The sequence below is a fragment of the Perca flavescens genome, chromosome 9, assembly GCF_004354835.1.
Source record: "Perca flavescens isolate YP-PL-M2 chromosome 9, PFLA_1.0, whole genome shotgun sequence".
NCBI classification, from domain to species: Eukaryota; Metazoa; Chordata; class Actinopteri; order Perciformes; family Percidae; genus Perca; species Perca flavescens.
The window spans coordinates 19,780,109-19,801,485 of record NC_041339.1 but is presented as its reverse complement, the minus strand read 5'-3'; the positions used below and the strand labels follow the sequence as shown (position 1 = coordinate 19,801,485).

The window sequence follows — 21,377 nt, the reverse complement described above, 5'->3', positions numbered from 1 at the left end:
GCCTGCGACCTTCAGCACTCACTGGATCGGTTCGCAACCGAGTGTGAAGCGGTTGGGATGAGGATCAGCACCTCTAAATCTGAGGCCATGGTTCTCAGCAGGAAACCGATGGAATGCCTTCTCCAGGTAGGGAATGAGTCCTTACCCCAAGTGAAGGAATTCAAGTACCTTGGGGTTGTGTTCGCGAGTGAGGGGACAATGGAGCGGGAGATTGGTCGGAGAATCGGCACAGCGGGTGCGGTATTGCATTCAATCTATCGCACCATTGTGACGAAAAGAGAGCTTAGCCAGAAGGCAAAGCTCTCGATCTACCGGTCAGTTTTCGTTCCTACCCTCACCTATGGTCATGAAGGCTGGGTCATGACCGAAAGAACGAGATCCAGGGTACAAGCGGCTGAAATGGGTTTCCTCAGGAGGGTGGCTGGCGTCTCCCTTAGAGATAGGGTGAGAAGCTCAGTCATCCGTGAGGAGCTCGGAGTAGAGCCGCTGCTCCTTTGCGTCGAAAGGAGCCAGTTGAGGTGGTTCGGGCATCTGGTAAGGATGCCCCCTGGGCGCCTCCCTAGGGAGGTGTTCCAGGCACGTCCAGCTGGGAGGAGGCCTCGGGGAAGACCCAGGACTAGGTGGAGGGATTATATTTCCAACCTGGCCTGGGAACGCCTTGGGATCCCCCAGTCGGAGCTGGTTAATGTTGCTCGGGAAAGGGAAGTTTGGGGTCCCCTGCTGGAGCTGCTCCCCCCGCGACCCGACACCGGATAAGCGGACGAAGATGGATGGATGGATGGATGGTATTGCGCTTGCTAGAGTGGATGATGTCATAGCTAGAGGGTGAAGCTTCGAAAAACAATTTTTTAGTTCCTTGTCTATAAACTGCTCTCACACCCACAATATCTACTTGTCATACACACTTTATACATCAAAACGTAGGTATTTTTGTCTAGTTTCAGACAACGTGCTCAGTTATGCGATACGTCTCATATTTTTGGCTCAGCGAGCTTCCAAATGACGAGAGTTAAAAATATTTCTCCATCCGCTCTCATGTTAAAAATCCTTTATATTTCCCAGTGAAAGGCACAGCGAACCACTTTTTTAAATCGCTGATATGCCCACATTTCTAAGTTTATCAACATAAATTTTATACCGATACGTTCACAAAGGCCTTGTGGTGCTCAGGATGACGTCATTTGACTGATAGCAGTTATCATTTTGGCAGGTTTGAGCCTTTATTTGAGAGCTTGCTCTCATTGTCTCTCAATAGCTTCAGTTTGGCCCAGCTGAGAGTTTCAGCAGGTGTTGCTCGTTAACTGATGACACATCAAAGGATGTTTACAAACATTCACTGGCCAGTCGTTACCATGACAACAGACACCCACCCAGATACTACAGGCAGCAATATGAACTTTAGTCTATCTTCTCTCTTCTATTCTCTTGTTCTGGTCTGTCTGTCTTCTCTCTCCCCCTCTCTATCTCTTTGTTTCTCTATCTCTCTCCCTGTCTCTCTCTTTTTTCCCTCTCCATCCCTCCTTCTCCCTCCCTCTCTCCCTCCCCCTCTCTCTCTCTTTTTCTTTCACTCTCTCATCCCTCCTTCTCCCTCCCTCTCTCTCTTCCTTTCTCTCTCTCTATCACTCTCTTTCCCTCTCTCTCTCTGTCTCTTTCTTTCCCTTTGCCTCTCTCTCTCCCTCTCTATCCTCTCTCTCTCTCTCTTTCTCTCTCTATCCCTCTCTCTCCCCTTCTCTTTCTCTCTCTTTGTCTCTCCTCTCTCACCCTCCCTCTCTTTCCCCCCTCTCTTTCTCCCCCCCTCTCTCTCCCCTTCTTTCTCTCTCTCTCGCTGTCTCCTTCTCTCTCCCTCCCTCCCCCTCTCTCCCTCTCCCTCTCTCTCTCTCCCTCTCTCTCTTTCTCTCCTTCCCTCTCTCTCTTTCTCCTTTCCTCTCTTCCTCTCTGTCTCTCTTTATCCCTCTCTTTCTCTCTTGTTTGTTCTATGCAATGGATGTCTTTTTAGTCAATTTATTGAAACTTCCACTTTGGACAGTATTACAGTTTAGCTTCCCGCTTTTCTACAAATGTATTTCAAGAAATAATTGTATTATTATATATTATATTATATTGTATTAGTGGTGTTATTCAACTTTTCAATGAAATTCATACTTATTGAACCAATTTCCACTTTTTCAACTATTCTTCAGCTTCAGCTAAAGACCTCACAATGTTTTACATATTTTGTCATTTTTCAACTTTTAAAGCCAACAATTCAGTTTAGCGTCAACTTTGAACTTTTTAACGATTTCCACTTTTTCAACTATTCTCACTATTTCAACTTCTTCTTACGGATTTAAGCTATTCATCCAGTTAGCTTTAGCAATTCAGCTATTCAGCATTCCCACGCATTATCTGCAAGAAATGCATTTTCTAGTTCCTTGTCTACTCCCTCTGTGGGTCCTAATTTTCTTTCTTGCGGCTGCTTCGTCAAATTGAATGAATTGGCAGGAAGGCGGTGTGCTGATTTAATGTTAGCTCTGCCGTCTGAGCTGTCTTCACCTCCATGTCTTCATAAGTATGAAACCGCATGCACATGCACAGCTTCTTGAATGGAAATTATGTGATTGTGGGCTTTGACATTGGCAGTTGAAGCCAAAATGGCTGACCCCTTGCATCACAGCTCCTCTAGAGTGGAGGCCAGCACTCAGGCTGCTCAATCGAAACTGTGAGATACTGTTACAATCGATGGTCCATGCTCAGACGCTTGTCCAGGAGCATCTCAGAATCTCATCACTTACCTGCCCTCTGGCTGACGCTTGTGCTTAAACTGTGCAAATATTTTGGAGGATGCAGATGTGACATAATCGCTAACTTTAACTTTGGGAAGGGATCCCCAAGCTGCTGCTTCTCCTACTTTCTCAATGTCTTCCTGTCCCTGCTCTATTATTTATTGACCATTACAACTAGCTCAGTGTGCAACAGTCTACTGTAGCCCTCAGTAAAACTGAAGTAACTCAATAGTGCAGGGTTCACTCCCATTTTCTTGGAAAGGAGATGTCCATTGAGGGGTTTTATCGCAAGTATAAAACAAAACTTTCTTGTACAGTCACTTGATGTAACCTTTCAAAAATATATGTAGCTGAAAGAAAACCTATTGCAAAATAGGAAGAAAAAAACTCAAAGTGTGGATGAAAATTAATTTCCGTCCATCTCATTAGTAAATAAAATAGCAACTTAATGTACAATGACATCCAAGAAGGAAAGTTGATGAAAGTACTTCAAACAAAAGCGTATTCTTTCTCAGAGATGTAGGAGGTTTTCAAGTAATTTTCCATGTTGTCATGGCAAACTATCACATCCTTGATAGCACAAGAGCGTCAGACATACTTCACAACTCAACACATGGAGGGTGTCGGTACACAGTCCTGTGACGAATTAAGCAATATATAATTACTGTAACTTCGCTATCCCCTCTGGTATCTGACATGTCTGGCTGTAAAATGACTGACCTATTTACCTTCCTATTGTTAGCCAGCTCAGTGTTGTGAATATGTCTCTGGGTCAAACACCTTGTAAATTTAGCATGAAGTTCACAGAATACTTAATTATTTTCCATCCCTTTCTCAAAAAGTTGGGGACGAACTGCAGGGTTGGAGTTTCTACTGAGAAAAATATGTTCTTTACTAAATAGGAATATGAAAAAGATATATGACCAGTTTCTTACATTTTATGATCAACACAATTTTGATTTGATCTGTCCTGGGTGGTCAAAGGTCTGAGTAGCCCCATTTGGGACAGTCTTATTCGCTGCAGCGGAGTCATTGGAAACTGTTTGGAAAAGGGCCAGCACTTTAAAAAACAAAAATACCTGGAAGGTAATTGGATGAACCATCTGTCTATCACGTTCACCATTGTTGTTTTGAACAAACAGTCGCGGCCATGGTTGTGGCCGTCACACACACCTAAGCAGCCTGTAGCTGTCAGTAGCTCATTACCTGATGCTGATTGGTCTGCTGCTGTTCAGACACAAACACATTACTTGAAGCCTGACAAGATGAATTTCCGCATTATATGTGATCCTGTGATTCTCACGTGATTGTGTGATATCGTGAGAACTGGTGGTGGGGACATTAAGTGGATGTGCAGTTGCCAAGCCAACCTGTATGTCCTCCTTTTTAAAAACCATTTCCATTGTAACATTAAAACATCCTATTGAAAACCCCTCTCATAAAGGATAAATGTCAACTTTGTGTAGCGTATCCAAGTTTGTTTTCAAGCGTGGTAGATGAGGGAAATAGCTCCCACTACAGAAGCAGCTCTCAGCAACTGTAGTTGTACTGTAGTTTTTTGTTTCCAACCCTGTCTGCTAATTACTGGCCCAGTAATATGCCCAGTTCAGCTCTGAAATGTTTTCAGAAACAATTTTTCGACTTTAAAAATAAGGGCTCAGGGGTTAGGGTGACAAATTGGCCAATAGGTCTGAAGTCACGGTAATCTAGAACACTTTTTGAGCTGCTCGGGATTCAGGATCTTGCTGCTTGGATCCCAGTCATCTGTTTTAAGCAATATCTTTAACCACTAGTCCACTCTGAAGGGCCATTCACATTGTACGTGCAAACGTACCGCAGCGCAAGTGGCATTTTGCGGCTGGCCGCTCTTGCGCCTGCCATGGCCAAAGTTCAACATGGTTCAACTTTGACCGTGACACATGCAACAGCGGCCGCGGTGCGCTGTGACGTGTCTGAATGAAAAGAAAAAAAGTAAACACCGAACACACGTGGATCCACAAACGGAACAAGGCTTTCTTTTGTTTCAAAGACAGAAACATCGTCTCCACCAAATCACTACTGCGTATACTACACAATGTCGCATGTAGCCTACTGCACGTCAGATGTAAACACCGGACGCAGACGTGACGTGCATTCAAATATTGGCGCATGTATGACGTAAATTTGCACTGAGCACGGTGGTGAGCACAACAAATATAGTTGGGAATAGGACAACCTAGCGGTGAGTGCAGCGCATGGCGCGTACAATGTGAACGGCCCCTGATGCTTCCAAAAAACCCAGACAAAGCTGACGAGGACAGTGCACAGAGTTCTGCTGTTTAATATTGAAAAACCCACTTTCCTGTTAAGTCTTATTAAAAGCCAGTGGTGGAGATGGCTCTCTGTTGACAGGTGACAGATGTGAGGTGTACTAAGCGGCACTCTTGCTGCTTACCTCAACAGCAGCCTTGGCTCGCTCAAACTCTTCTTCCAGGGACTGATGTCTGGACAGGAGAGCGCTGCCCCACCGCTGCTCCTTGCTTAGGCGAGCCTGACACACACACACACACACACACACACACACACACACACACACACACACACACACACACACACACACACGTTTCATAATGTATACATATATACACAAACAAAATCCATTAAACATACACACTCACATTCACACAACACATCACAAGCAACCACGCGCGCACACATATCCACATAGCACACCACACATACACAATCAGCCAGAGGGAGAGACAGGCAGGGAGAGTGTGCAGGGTCAGCCGTCTCTGCTTTCTCAGGGACGAGTAAATATCCCTACCTCGACAAAGCCTCTGACATGCTTAGGAAGGCCAGCAGAATCACTACTGTCAGCATCTTGCCCCACCCCATATCTGAATGCCATGCTACTCATCCAGCCTCTTGCAATTTCACTCCCCCACCCTCTCCCTTTCCCATGCTCCTGCACATGCAATATCTGAAATATGCTGATAGCCTCTTGGTTACAAACTTACATATAAAGCATTGCTCTGCTGTGAAAATGAAAATCGACCAATTACACGCCTGTGGTTTTGTGTTATGAGAGTGCCGAGCAGTTTACAGGATTCCACATTACACCTTCACATTTAAGTAGATGGTTTTGAGATACCCTGTCATGCTCAGATGTGATATGAGACTAGATTTTCCGTAAATGGCTGTATGTATTCCAGGACTAGAAAATCCATTGCAGAGCCTAGGGAATTAATTGCTCCATGTCAGTGGCTTCCCCCAGAAAAAGCCATTGAGTACCTGTAACAATTCCCATCTACAGACTGCCATTATGCAAGATTAATTGGGGTTACTTAATCTCAACATAATAATAAACATAACAATATATATATATATATATATATATATATACATACATACATACATACATACATACATACATACATACATACATACATACATATAAAAAACAGGGCTCGACATTAAGGCTTGTCCGCTTGTCCGGGACAAGTGGATTTTTTGTAGGGCAAGTGGAAGAGAAATTTACTTGTCCCACTGGACAAGTTAAAACTCAAACAAACTAAAATGCCATTTTAGTTCACGTCATGTGCCACTCATTACGTCTATGTTACCGATTTGAAATGATAATTTCTTTCCTTGCAATCCCGGTCAGTGGACCGCTAACGTTAGACCCAGCCCGCTGTTCAGCTCGTTCTCTGTAAGCAATGCAGCATGAAAGCACGGTGAACCTGCCGGTGTTAGTTAGCTAACGTTAGCTTGCTAACTAACTCCGCCTTAACGTTACCGCCTCGCCACATCGTTGACAGAAAAGGAGAGACCCGGTGCTGATACGGCACCGGTGCCTTAACGACCGCTATCTACCGGACCGAATTGCAACGCGGTGCCACTGAAATGCCTGCGCTTCTCTCTGATGCTCCGAAAACGGACGTTAGAGGCAACCTAAACATCGCCGCATGTTACGCTAGTTAACACTACACTCAACAGCAAGTAACGTTAGCCTATCGTTAGCTAGCAGCTGGAGTAAACAGCTAAAATGCTGACAGCTAAACGGTGTAAAAGTGTGTCTGTATTTCACTGGAGAGGAACATATGACAGTGTGCCGCTGCTGTTGTCGGAAAAACACAGATGTTGCGTTCACTTGAAATTCGCCCCGCCAGCGTTGTGCTGCATTCAAAGTTGTTTTAAAATACCCTTTTTCCTATCCAGTGGTTGTTTTTGTCGTTTAACAGGAACTTACTGGTGAAAGAAGTTATTTTTATAAGTTATTGTTGTTACGTTTTTAATAAATCATTTAATTTTTCCTTAGCAATAAACAAGCCGTTCTATAATGTCGTTTTTTTTTGCTCCTTTTTGAACAAAAATAATAAAAAAAATATGCAGATTAAATATCAGGTAATAATCAACTGTAAAGTAGCTACACCTTTTTAAAAGGATCCTTTCGGTAAATCAGCCTCTGCCGGGTAGAAATTTGTATAAAAAAAGTTAACACAAACATTTAGTGGCAAATTCCATTGTTATGTCTACAAAATTATTTTAGATATAGTTCAAGTCACCACTACCTCTGGTCAAAATATTGATTTAGTATCTCAGAATATAAACTAAGAATCTCAAAGTAATGAGAAAATGTCAAATATTGACTTAGAATCTCAATATATTGGCTTAGTATCTCAATATATAAATTTATCTCAAAATATTGACTTAGTATCTCAATATTGACTTAATATCTCACTATATTGTTCAGTATTTCAATATATTGATTTATCTCAAAATATTGACTTAGTATCTAAATATATTGACTTAATATCTCACTATATTGATTTAACTCAAAATATTGACTTAGTATCTCAATATATTGACTTAGTAACTCAGAATATTGACAAAGAATCTCAAACCAATAAGAACATTTAAAATATTGACTTACAATCTCAATATATTGACTCAATATCTCAAAGTATCGACTTAGTATCTCAATATATTGACTAAGTAACTTAGAATATTGACTAGGAATCTGAAAGTATTGACAAACTTTAAAATATTGAATTAGAATCTCAATATATTAACTTCTGCACACCGGCGTGCAACATATTACTTTGTATTATGGAGTCTGGAGATCCTTTTTTCTTGTTGAAGGGTAAATCTATTGTTGGGGCACGTTTTGTTTCTACTGTTTCAACAGAATTGTATTAATGTTGATAGTGTTTGGATGCTTTCAATGGTTTGTTCAAATTCTGAATTAGCAAAACACAATTTCTTTTATAAAATGATGAATCTTTACCCGGACAAGTGACTTTTATGCATGGACAAGTGAAACGTAAATGTACTTGTCCGAAGGACAAGTGCCTCAAAAAGTTAATGTCAAGCCCTGTATAATATATATTTATTTTTTATAAACAAAAATGCATGCAGTGTACAATACAACTCACCACATTTACAATGCTCTTTGCTGTGTTGTGTGAAGAAACTGCAGTATGCTGTAATAGGGTTGTTCAAGGAAAAATCCACCCCAAAACCACACTATTTACAAAACAGGTTCTGACCATTTTGTTGCTTTCTGGTCTTTATGGTTGTAATTATTTATTTTAAATCCCCTTGACGTCTAGCAAGAATTGTCATCCTGAGATTTCCAGTCCAGCTATAGTTTAACACCAGAAACAAATAACAAGAAAAAATCAGTAGTTGGGTTTAGGCTCTGTTACCAGTGTTTCAGAAACAAACGGGGCGTTTTTCCGAACTCAGTTTTTCATTTTCACTTGAATACAAGAGCGTCAATGTAGAAGAGGCAGTGACAACAATCAGTTTGCCAACACAAGACTTAATAGACCAGAATGCAATGCAGCCTGTTATGAATCAGAGGTGTTAGTAATTTGTTTTCATACTGAATGTCCATATGTATACCTTTTCATTTACAGCACCAAGTTCACATCTGTTCTTTTGGGTTTGTGGAATGGCATCATGGGAAATGGAGTCCTGAAGTAGACAAGGCAGATTGAGAGAAATTGACTGTTCGTTAAGTCCTGACCCCCTAAGATACTGTTACTGTCCAACTTAACACTCACACACAGTACGCAGTTTACAATGATGATGGTTGCACCACTCATTATTTTTTTAAATTTAATTTCATACAAAGGCAGACAAAAGCAGCTTGACTGCTTTTGATTATGCCGACCGACATTACAATTGACAATACATTTTCACTGTCAGACTTGATCAACTATAGCTATCTAGCTAATTAAGCTATCATTGCCTACATGAATTGGTTGAAAACGTTCTTTCCAACGGTCTTGTTAAGGTTTCAGCTGACGTTTTTTAATTAATTAGATTCCTGTAAAAGGAGTCTTTAAATACTGTATGCATTTGATGTCTACATACATGATGTCATGCTAAAAAATCTGAGGCTAAAGCTGCATGTCTCAGCATCATCACTAGTTAATGATTCATGTAGATAGAAGACATGGAAATATAAACAAAGAATTGTTGTCTACTGCAGTGTAGAGCCAGTTAAATCACACGGTTGTTTTGTTTCACCATAAACCATTTGGCTGTTTAGCTTACATATTTGTTTGTATTTCAAACAGTATATTTTTACTTTACTGTTACAAGAGAAAAGCCTTGTGATGAGAATTAATAAATGTGTGTTACAAAGATATCGCTATCTTGGGTAACATTGGCAGGAGTTGCTAAAGTGTAAACTTCCCTAAATGCCATAAAGAGCAGGACAGAGCTGCTAACTTAACCCCAACTTTGACAGCATCTAGGATCTGCTTCCACGGGAAATACATTTTGTCGTTAACATTTGTTTGGACAGTGATAGTGGAGAGACAGGAAATGCGGGGAAAGTAAGTATGGGAATGAAATGCAGTAAATGGTTTGGCCAACCAGGAATGGAACCGGCGACTCCCTAAACGGGGCATTTGCGCCAATGTATGCGCCCTAATCACTCGGTTGTCGGTTCTTCCTGGAATCTATTGGGCGCTTTAAACTGATTATATTTAACACTGCATCATTATCTGAGGGTGGATTTTTCCTTAACGCTCAAATTTTTGGGCCATTTTTGCGTGTTGGTTGAATGTGTGTAAATCTCATGCAACACAAGTCTCCCTTCTTTGCATGCATTTTCTGTTTGTGTGTGTGTGTGTATGATACCTGCTAAGTAGGAAGCTAAAACCACACTTTACAGTGTCTCCGTCAGCTAACAAATTTAGTGTGTTTGTTTGCCAATAATTTCCCTCGGTCAGTTATCTTTAATTCCAAATCTATTATTTATCAGAATGCTGAAACAGTGATGTATGTTTAGCTAGCTTGGTGAGATCAACACTAATGAGCACAGAGTCAGGTAGCTGAATAATTCATAGGCTATTAATTTAATAATGGTGTCTGAAAACAAGACCCGTAATGCAGACCTACACAGAGACATCAACTCAGGAGGAAAGCACTTGACATTTGGACCTCGTAGCACCACAAGGGAACAATCTCAAGGCCAACAGTATATCTGGATTTCCTCAAGGTTGCCTTTTGGCTTCAATAATCTCCTCTTTTTGGTCTTTTAAGTCCAATTTCATGAGATGGTGCGATGCTCTTCCCTATGGTGCAAATGTATAAGTCTTTCAATATCATATGAAAGGATGCATAGGGAGGCTTACATGTCTTCCACTAATATACTGCCTGTTGAGCTGAAATGGAAGAATTGTAGGTGTTAGGACAAAATGATGGGTAAACAATTATTAGGAACAAACTTTAATATTAAGGCTACATTATCATGCATTAACACGCAGTTGCTGAATAAAGTTAAATTCATCATTTCATAAAATTATCATGAGGCTTTCACCATCAGTCACAACAATATGTTTGAGGTGTATGATGCTTTCTTACTTTAAAAGGATGTTGATTTCAAGTGTAGACAGCGCATACAATAATGATGATTACTGCCTGCTCCTGTCACACTGAGCACTTACTTGAGATGCTAAAGTACACTCTGTCTCCACTTTGGTATTTGCTTCCAAGTTCTTGTTCAATGGCTCCAATTGAGTTTTACAGTCTGTGGACCTAAAGCAGAAGATAAACATGTGGTTTACATGATACAAACACATTGAACTCAACTTTATCTTTTTTAAATAAAGAAATATGTAATGGTTAATGACCCCCCTGTTAACAATCCTGTGTGTGTGTGTGTGTGTGTGTGTGTGTGTGTGTGTGTGTGTGCTGTGGGATGTCTGGTGTGTGTGCTCACGGATGTTAGGCTAGGTTATATAAGCGACTAGACCGTTTTCTGATGGACTTAGGGAAAAGGCACTTCTCGTTGTGGCTGCAATGTAGATATTATTCTTTTCATTTCTGACGTCGTGATAGACATTTAATCTGTAACAACCAACCATACCCAATGCAAAGTTTTCTGTTTATGCATATGGAATAAATGGACTTCTTGTTGTCACATTTTTGTGGCTGCATGGGAGCTGTCCAGTGCAGTCTTTCACCTTTGCACATGAAGGTTGTTTTTGTCTTTGCCTTGTGCTCACTTGTATCAGGCTTATAGCTATTTTGTTGAATATTCTTTTGCCAAATTTAATTGAAAACTAGATTTATATTGAATGCCCTGTGTGCCCTTTCTGCTTTAATGAAAAAAACGAGAACTTCCTTATGAAGTAACTCTGAAGTCATAAAAATCACCTATTTTTGCACCTCACATATTGGTGAAGCTCCATCTTAGCACTGGGAGAAAAAAAATCCTGGCACTAGCTATAAGAGTGATGATGTTGGACCAAAATAATTAGCTGAAAGATGCTATAAAGCTCTGTTGAGGTGAGGGAAACTACGGAGTCGGCTAACAATTCTGTGAGTTCATCATTACAAGTGACCCCTTTCAAATAGGCTACATCTACGTCATGTGATATATTGTTTATAATAAAAATATTGATTTAAAGCACAGAATGTAAATTTGAAGGCATGGAATTGTCCAATATGGGTGTAATTCTTATGGATGATACAAAATGTTAGCCTCGTGAGACCGTCCTGATCTCGCGAGCTCCAGTTTTCCACTCGCAGATCAGTCTGGCATCTTGAGGCAGAGAAAATTTGGAGCCGTTAGCCAAACAACCAGGCCAATCAGCATTGGTTTTGAGGTGGGTTAGGTGGTGATAGACAGATGGTTTATCCAATCAGCTAACCAGTATTTTCAGACAGCGGTAGCCCTAATTCTGTTAGCCGCTCGCTAATGCTTTTTTTCTCTTGGATCCTTCTTTTGGAATATGGTCCGGGAACCTGAAATGGTGCCTTTTATTCCTAAATTCTCGTTACACAAACGGCAAATATCCTTTACCGACATGTTACTTGCTTGCTGAGCTAACGAGCTATGCTTTGCCTGCAGCAGCAGGGGCGGGCTTGTGGTTGTATTTTCATACGCTTCGTGGATCTGATTGGTTGATTTGGCCCGTCTATCACCAACATAGGTGATAGACAGATAGTTCATCCAATCAGCTAACCAGTATTTCCGCCCCTTCCCAATAGTTCTCCAACGGAAAGTTCCCAGATGGATATGCCGAGCAAATGCGAAGCAATCCATCTGGCGGAGTCAGGTTAACAAAATGTGGCCATCTTAATAATGCCTGCTCTTAATAATACCTACCAAAGAAATTCATTGGATGAATTTTTAGATGAACGCCGTCTCTCCAACTTCCATTTTCTGTTGCCATTCCTCTCAGGGTTGGGGTTCAGCTCTTCCCATTTATCCAATGTTAAACCAACTGGTAATGGTAAAAAAATAATTAACAGACTAAATTGACAAAAGAGGCAAGTAAAGTTAATTTGTTTCACCATTGATCAAATTAATCACTTCAAATCTAAAATTCACCTCTGAAATATAATTTACCCTCAGGACAGTCTGTTATCTGTAAATTTGGAAAAATGCGAATGTGTATTAAGCACAAAAGTATATTTAAATTTTTGTCGTTAAGCAATGACACTAATTTAAAAAAGTAACTAGTTACGTTTTCCATTTAGTTAAAAAGCAACCCTCTTCTGATAGCACAGTGAGCTAAAAATAGGATGACAAAAAACATCTGCTCACAATTCTAACAAGACATATAGTAAAGTTTTTCTTGAAAATGATGCTAACTCGGATATAATAAATCTCACTGCCATGAATTATTCACCACACTGTAGTTTGACTCACTCTGCATAATTAGTTCTCATTGAAGACTTTAACCTTTTTAACTGACAAATATGAAAGTAATTGGCTGTTTCCTTTTAATGTCTTTTAGGAGGATTCCTTTCATTACAGTAAATTGGCTTGATCCGTCTTTGGTCTATCTTGTGTGCGAGGGAGTCAGTTCCACAGATGATACATGGATGATGATGGGAGTTTGAGTTGTTGGGGTGGGGTGGTGGGAGATTTATGGCTTTTGAGAAACTAGGTGAGATGGTTGTAACAAGATAAAGCAGGACAGGGGACTGTATAAAATGATGGGATTTTATTTTTTATAAATGTGTATGATATTGTATGTATATGACAGAATATATTGTATGTATATGACATGTAGATAAATATAATAGGACAGCACTCCAATTTGATGCTTTTTATTGCCACATGACGGACGTTTTGGGCAGCGCCCCTTCCTCAGCGTGTGCACAGGCAATTACAAACAATGTACTGTATGTATATGACATGACAGAATGGATCAGGTGAAATACACACAGACTGAGAGAAATTCAATTAAATTTTTTTCTGTTCGGTAGAAATACCTCACTATAATATACTTAATGTAGTGTTCATTTTGTCACCTATTTTTAATTTAGTCTTAGTCTTGTGCCAAATGTCCTTGTTAGTTTTAGTCATATTTAGTCATTCACATATCTTTTTTGTTAGTCAAGTTTTAGTCGACTAAATGTCTCGTCAAGTTTTAGTCAAAATTTTAGTCTTTTTTTTTTAAATAACAAATTATTTCTGAGATTATTTCTGATAACCATTTCAGTCAAATAGTTATAATGACACATTCCGATTTTTTTGTACGTAAAATGCAACCAAATATTGAGCCTCTTCCTTATTTCACCAGTAAATTCCTGCTAAATGACAAAAACAACCACTGGATGGGGAAAAGGGTATTTTACAATAACTTTGAATGCAGCACTAGGCTGCTAGCTACAGGAATCCTCTACAGTGAAATATAGACAAACTTCAACACTGTTTAGCTGTCAGCATTTTAACCGTGTTTACACGGTAGGCTAACATTAGCTGCTGCAAAGTGTAGTGTTAACTAGCGTGACATGCGGCGAAGGTTAGGAGCATCAGAGAGAAGCGCAGCCGGAATCCGCGTTGCTGGTCCGGTAGATAACGGTTGTTAAGGCACCGGTGCCGTAACAGCTGAATATTCTATCTCATGATGAAAAAGTAGAGATGATTGTAGACGAAAATGAAGTGAGATTTTATCTTATCTTAACATTTTAGTCTCATCTTTTTTTGTCAACAATAATGCATGTTAATTTAGTCTTAGCGTTTTTGGACACTGGTGCAGTCTCGTCATCGTCTCGTCTTAGAAAAAAAAGGTTGTAACGAACATATTTAGTCTTGTCTCGTCTGACAAAATTAATACTAATGCAGTGCTGCCTGCTGTTTGGCTGAAAGCACCATGTTTGCTATAGCATTAATATACAGAATCATACCTAACAGTACATGTAGGTATGGCTGGGTATTTGAAAATTATTGCCAATACAATACCTGAGTTTTGAGACTGATACCAAAACAACTTTACTCACTGAGAAATACAGTAGAAACATGTTTCTTTTTTTGTCTTTTTTTTATTTAACAATAGAAAGCAAACTTCTCAAATGTTGAATTTGATCTAAACACAAGCAGCTGTACAATAACTTAAATCAAATGCAGAAAAATAAACAAAAAATGAGCAAAAGAACAATCTGATAAGTATTCTTATACCATGGTCTGGGTGAATACTCGATTCTGATTGGCTGCAGGGTGTCCATTAAAAAGTTATAGGACGGAGTTCGGTGAAACTGACTGTTTACTGTTCTAAATGAATGCGCTACATTAAATCAATAAGGAAATGTGGATTTATTATTTCCAAATCGTCCTCTGAACACCACAGGATGGTGCTAAAACACAGGCTGCAAGAATTAAGTTATACTGGTCCTCTGGAATGACTTTGTTTCACAGCGAATAACGTTATCTCACATCCCGTTCACTGTTCAGCTCGCTGCTTCAGGCTGCGCCGCTGCAGCCGATAGTAACGTTACACATCGCGGATCAAATTCTTCGTTAAAGTCGTTATATTGTTTTGGGGACAATGACAAGGCTGGATAGCTAGCTTGTCTTGTTGTTCAACATACTGTCAAATTATTTTTACTGATTGCCAACTGTACACAATATTATTGACTTTGGATCTTGCTAGCATGGCGTTAGTTTTCTGGCTTGTAGCTAAACTGAAGGGTTCTATCAGCTGAGCGGACTATATAAATATCTCCGGTTGCTAAGGGAGGCAAGTCGTATCTAAGGTTCTTCCTAATTCCTGGTGGAGAGAACAACATTTGCATTGCATAAGAACCTGATGGATGGGTATGATTGTTCCAGGTATTAGTCAAACCGTCAGGCGTAACCAGGGAAACGGAGTTATTGTTTGGATAAACTTTAGAATTCGATTGTAAAAACTAATTAAAATATGAACTAATGTTTTATAAATATGTTATTTGGCAAGTGACCATGGTATAAGCGGGTTAATGCCCTTCAAGGTGTCCATTTTCAGGTAATGGACTTCGGCGGAGGCAAGCGAAGTCCTGTGCGTCGGACGGTTCGTGCGCCGGACGATTCACGCCTTGCCGTCGTCCATTAATACCTGACAATGGACACCTCGTCGGGCATTAACCCTTACATATTCAATGCCCGCTTTTATTAGCTGACAGTTTTGTAAGTGCTTTTTCACTGTGTACCAAGGTGTTGCTGTCCTTGTAACAGGATTTTCAGGACCATGTAACTGATTGGTTGGTCTGCATCATTGTCCCTAAGATGAACTATCTTTTACCCATAAATTGCATAAAAGGAACGTATATTTGTGGCTCTTTTAAAGATTGTGAAAAATCCAAAGTTTATAATCCATCTCTACCTGAGTCTAGTGACGCTCTCTCTGGGGTCCTCATGCTTTGTCCTGTCTGTTCAACTTCCACCTGGATCAGCTCCGTCTCATCCGTCTTCTTCCTGTGAGGGTTGTTCTTCTGGCTGTTGCCCCGGGACGACAGGGGGCTCCTTTTGTCCTTACTGCTTCTCCTCTCACCAGGTTCACTGAGATCCAGCAGGTCCAGTGTTGAAGAGAGAACTGTGAGGACATGACAATAGTTTAGTTTAGTTTGTTTATGCTTTACGATTTCTAACCAAGAATTCTTGGGAATCTGAGAGAGAACACTGAACGGGCACATCTTCCACTTGCATGAGGGACATTAACCACCAAGTGTACTGTAGATTGCACCAGTAATATACTTTGTTTATGGTTGGTTTTTATCAATGTGAAGGGCTGCTAGTTTGACATGATTCACTACTGATTCATTCTAAAGCAGGAAAAGTACATTGAATTGCACACAATTTGACTAAATTCAAACATGCTATTTTCCAACGTTTTATTACTGAGTAAACTCATAGTAGGCCTATAAGATTAAAATATTCAGGTATTAATGGATCCTTTGAGTGCCGTTTAATGCTAGAAAAACACTGTAGCAATGCTTATTTGCTGTTTTTTTCTCCATTCTTTTGTTTACTTAAATAATTGCTCTTTGAAATGTATTGAGATTTTTGGAAACATTCCTTTCTCTTTGTAAAAAGATAAAACAACAGGTTTCACTTATAGTGCTGCATGAAGCTTTGATTTTGAGCCACACATTTTCTGACACGGCGAGTTGAGTTGTCAAGGGTACTTAAGCTGTCACGGTATTGCCCCCTCGGTGGACATCTAAAACGTTTGCTGCTGCTCTTTTCAGAGAATCTAAATATACTACTGGCCACTGCAGTCTGATAAGGATAAGGCAGGCAACCCCTTGAGGAGCTCCAGTTTGGTCAATTAAGTAATTCAATCGCAGATTGTTAGAGCAGCAAAGAAGGACAGAGCCTTCTGTCAAGGGGCTCAACGTTTGTCTGTGCTGTCGTCCAGCTTCACCACTGCAGACTCTCTAACAGTGTTACTATTCTAAGCTGATACCCAGGTTTCCTTAGGAAAAGAAGAGCATGTTTGTTTGTTTGATTTGAGTAATTATTGCGATACATTTAAAACCTAAAACATCATAGCAGAATGTAAATGTTGTCTTTTTCTTTTCCAGAAGAATTTTGTATGTACTAGATTTCTTTGAATGTAAATCAATTTCTTATACTTTCTTCTTACTGCCGATTTTTCTATTCTCTTTTTACTGCCACTTTTCCCACACATTTTGTCTATTGAATATTTTCTGTGTTAACAATTTGATTTGTTGTAGTTTGAGTCAAATAAGCAGTATGTCCTGGGGCTGGCTGTGTGTTGCCATTTATCGCTGTAACTTTAAGACTGCTTTGTTGATTATTTTCTGGAACCGAATATTTACAGTGCTACATCGACACTAGTCATACTCATGTGAATATCTTTCAACTGAATAAGTAAATGGATAAATAAAACAAAAGCAATCAGGGTGAAATGCACACAAAGGTGCCTAATTCCAAGGGGAACTTTATCCAATCTCCTAAATCTATTATTGTTTTTGTCACTGCCTCCTGATTTTTATGAATCAATGTTAGTGAAAAACATTGTGAAACAAACACATGGCAATTGTTGCCTAAAAGTCAGGTTCTGTTAAAGGAACATGCCGACTTATTGGGAATTTAGCTTATTCACCGTAACCCCCAGAGTAAGAAAAGTCGATACATACCCTTCGCATCTCCATGCGTGCTGTAACGCTGTCTGACGGCTCCAGCATTAGCTTAGCCCAGCACAGATCCTGCAGGTGAATGGTTCCAGTAATCCTACTGCTCCAAATTGTGACAAAAGTGACAAAATAACACCAACATGTTCCTATTTACATGTTGTGATTTGTATAGTCACAGCGTGTACACAAAACAACGTAACATGAGACACAGCCATCTTCTAACAGTAAACAAACTGGGAACTATATTCTCAGACAGGCTTGCTGACATGTAAATAGGAACATGTTGGGGTTATTTTTTCACTTATTCGGAGCAGTAGGATTGCTGGAACCATTCACCTGCATGTTCTGGGCTGGCCGGATGCTGCCGGAGCCGTCAGACAGCATTACAGCATGCACGGAGATGAGAATGGTATGTATCGACTTATCTAACTCTGGGGGTTACGGTGAATAAGCTAAATTCCCAATAAGTCGGCGTGTTCCTTTAAGATAAGAGGTTCATAACCCCAGTAAAAGTCTTTTTATGCATTGGTTATTTGAGGAACTTACAAAGTTCTCTTACCCATTTTCCAGGACCCTGACTGTGTCTTTTGTGCAATGCGAGCTACAGACACATGGCTGCATAATTGGCGTGCTGCTGTTTCATGACAGCCAACTGAGAGCATTTGTTGACTGAAATCTCGGCGTAATTAGAGAGTATGCTTGTCTTCCATGCCTTGTGCTCTTTAGATGACAAGTACAATTACAAATCAAGGGAGGCTCTCGTGGGGGAGGTTGTGTGAAGAGTTTTTAGCATTGAAAGGAAACAATCTTTTTCTAAAAAGGCAATGATGTCAAAAATGTTTTGGCACCCTTGAGCCTACTTGAAATGATGAGACTTGGAAGACAATTGCAAAAGTTTTTCTCATCAACTGGATATTTTAACTGGATGCTTGTATACTGTATATTAATCTAATGGATAACTAGTTTCTCTGTGGTGGCCATTGAACGGATGGTGAGCAAATACATACGGTCACTGTGCATTTCATTGGAGCCTTTAGCTTTTCAGCTTCATACACAACGAAGACTGACGAGAAATGGAGTTACGAGAGGAGGAATGGCTCTATGGTGACTAATCGCTAGTCGCTAATGGTCAAATGGGTGTTTCCTAATAAGACAACATTTCGATTTACGATGTTTACATTTAGCAAACGATACGATTCAAGAGAGAAGATATTGAACACTGAAATCTCAAACAATCAATTGTGTTCAAGTGAATTCAAAGGTAAGAACCATTGTGTCTTTAGAGTATTCATTCGACTATTGAACCAGAATGTTAGAGCAAAGTGCTGACAAAAGAAAGAAACGATTTTTAAGTGAGTATGGAGGAGAGGGGATTTTATGCAGCAAGGGGGTGTTGATGAGAGGTTCTTCTTGAATAAATGAGTTTCAGCCTACGTCTGCTATTGAGTAGTGCTGGATATCCTAACCAGAGTAGTGGGAAGGACACTGCACTGTTATTTTGTCTCAACTGAAGCAACCAGCGCATTAGGTTAGTTTATAGCTCCAGACCTTTTCTCATTTTTTACTTAAAGTTAAAATTTAAAGAGACATTTATTTGACTAGTTGGTTTCTAAACCCCAGATACCCATGCAACCTATTTATAATTTATGATGGAGTTTTTAAAGTTCCATCAATGGGCAAAAATAGTCATTAACCTCAAAATCAGACGAAAGTAAAACAGCATGCAAGAGAGCACAACATGATGTAGGTCTCATGTGGATTAGCATATTTGAGCTGGTAATTATCATCCATTATTGATTTTTCTTGCTTGCTTATTCCGGTTTAGTATTATTCAGTGCCAGTTCATCACAGTGTGAAAACAGATTGACAGACAATCGCAACAAAAATCCTCTTCAACTGCATGTCTTTAGACTGGGAGGAAATCGGTAGCAGCTGGAGGAAACCCAAGTGAACATGTGGAGAATGAGAAAACTGCTTACGGTGTTTGAACACATGACATTCCTCTTCCAGAACCACTTGGCAGCACTGATATTTACATGTGTAGGATTTGCTTTCAAATGACACATACTGTACATCTACAATATTGCACATGGACTACATACTAGACAAGATCTGACCATTTAGGGAATTTTGAGATTTGTGAGCAATTATGTTAGGCCTACGTCATTGTCAGTGGGAGCAGCAGGAGGCACTGGGGAGACAGAAGGTTGAGATTTTCCCGCCAACATTCGCCCATACTCTGCCCGCTTAAATCAGCACAGTCAGTGGCCAGTTTGGAGATGACACATGTCAGCTGCAATCTGGTTCTGCAAATCATCCGCATTCAAAAAATGGTACGGCTCAGTGATCAAGGTCCTATTCATATGGAAACCAAGATGGCACAAGGCATCTGTTAAAGTCAGAACATTCAATTTCTCAACACCTACTTTGACCTAGTTACTTTTTAGTTTATTCATTTGCATGATGAGAAGGTTGTAAGGAATATAAACTGTACAATACACATCTAAGGGAGACACTCTTGATCATACATTTCACGTGCTCTACTGATGTTAAGACGCTGCCCTAAATAGGTAATGTTCAGACAGATTAAGCTACGTATTTTACTAAGTAAAATCTAATTTGCCTGTTTGGGCCAATGCTTTGAAAAGTAGTGTGTGGGATGTGGTCCTCAATAGGCTATTATTATCACTGACTACGTTTACATGCACATAATATAAAAAGACGATATTCCGACTAAGCTGTTTACATGCAGTAGCGATGGGTGCGCATATCCAAAAACCTGTTGATATCGAAGTATTTGATAATGTTTAAAAGTAGCTGTGTTTCTCCTTCTTATCGGGTCTCCAGCCAAAACTTGGCTGGTTGGTTTGTGTACAGAAACCATTGCAACGCACAGAGCTGACCATAAGCCTGCAGTAAAAACCCAGATTGAGACGCATATTCGAATACGCTGTATACATGTTCAAACAATGCTTCTAAAATCCAAATAATACCGGAAAATCCCATGTCTTAATCGGAAAATGCTATGTTCGGAAAAAGGCCTTATTCGAATATCCAACCGGAATATGCTGTTTACATGACCTGTATCAAATTTGGAATATTGTCATAACTGAATAATAGTGGAATATTGGTCTGCATGTAAACGTACTGATTGATGCATTTTTATCTAGAATTATGATTCATTCTATATAAAGCAGTTAGCAGTTACATGTACACCACATTGGACTGTAGCGACCCCCAAACTCAATCTCACATTTTACCTCTAAAAAATGTCACAAACTGAGGTGAAACAAAGTTGGTGTTTTGATAATTAAAATAGCGCAGAGCAAACTTGGAATTAAATCATGACTTGCATAAGGCACGAAACAAACAGAAATTCCATATTCAAATTGTGTTTTCCATATTGTTTTCCACAGTTTCAGGTTTAACTGGAGCTACGTGCTGCTTATGGTGAAAAAAGTATTTCAAAACAATGATAATTTTTAAGCTGAGAGGATGTTTTTCAATGTAGAGTGCTGCTTTATTGTCACCGGTGTTGCTTGGGGTACCCCTGGCATTTGGCTACTATGCTTATTTAGATTTTCTCATTGACCGATAGCCGACCCGGACATACTTTCTGCGTTCCGCAGAGAGCTGTAGACTTGTACCGGTTGTGCAGCCCCGATGTTGTGTACCGGTACATTGTTGTGGACGCAAGCAACCACTTTTCTGGAACTGCAAAAAATCTATTCAAAAGACCTA

At 39.9% G+C, this 21,377-nt stretch overlaps 1 protein-coding gene across 1 annotated transcript in view; it reads right to left on the bottom strand.

Moving 5' to 3' along the window:
* Positions 1-21,377, bottom strand: part of pex5la (peroxisomal biogenesis factor 5-like a) — a 106,526-nt gene that overhangs the window by 22,926 nt on the left and 62,223 nt on the right. Inside the window, exons 5-8 of the mRNA XM_028587723.1 lie at positions 15,860-16,069; positions 12,376-12,493; positions 10,709-10,799; positions 5,197-5,292 (exon numbers count right to left, since the gene is read on the bottom strand). Coding sequence (XP_028443524.1) covers positions 5,197-5,292; positions 10,709-10,799; positions 12,376-12,493; positions 15,860-16,069 — 515 coding nt within the window. The remainder of the gene's footprint in view (positions 1-5,196; positions 5,293-10,708; positions 10,800-12,375; positions 12,494-15,859; positions 16,070-21,377) is intronic.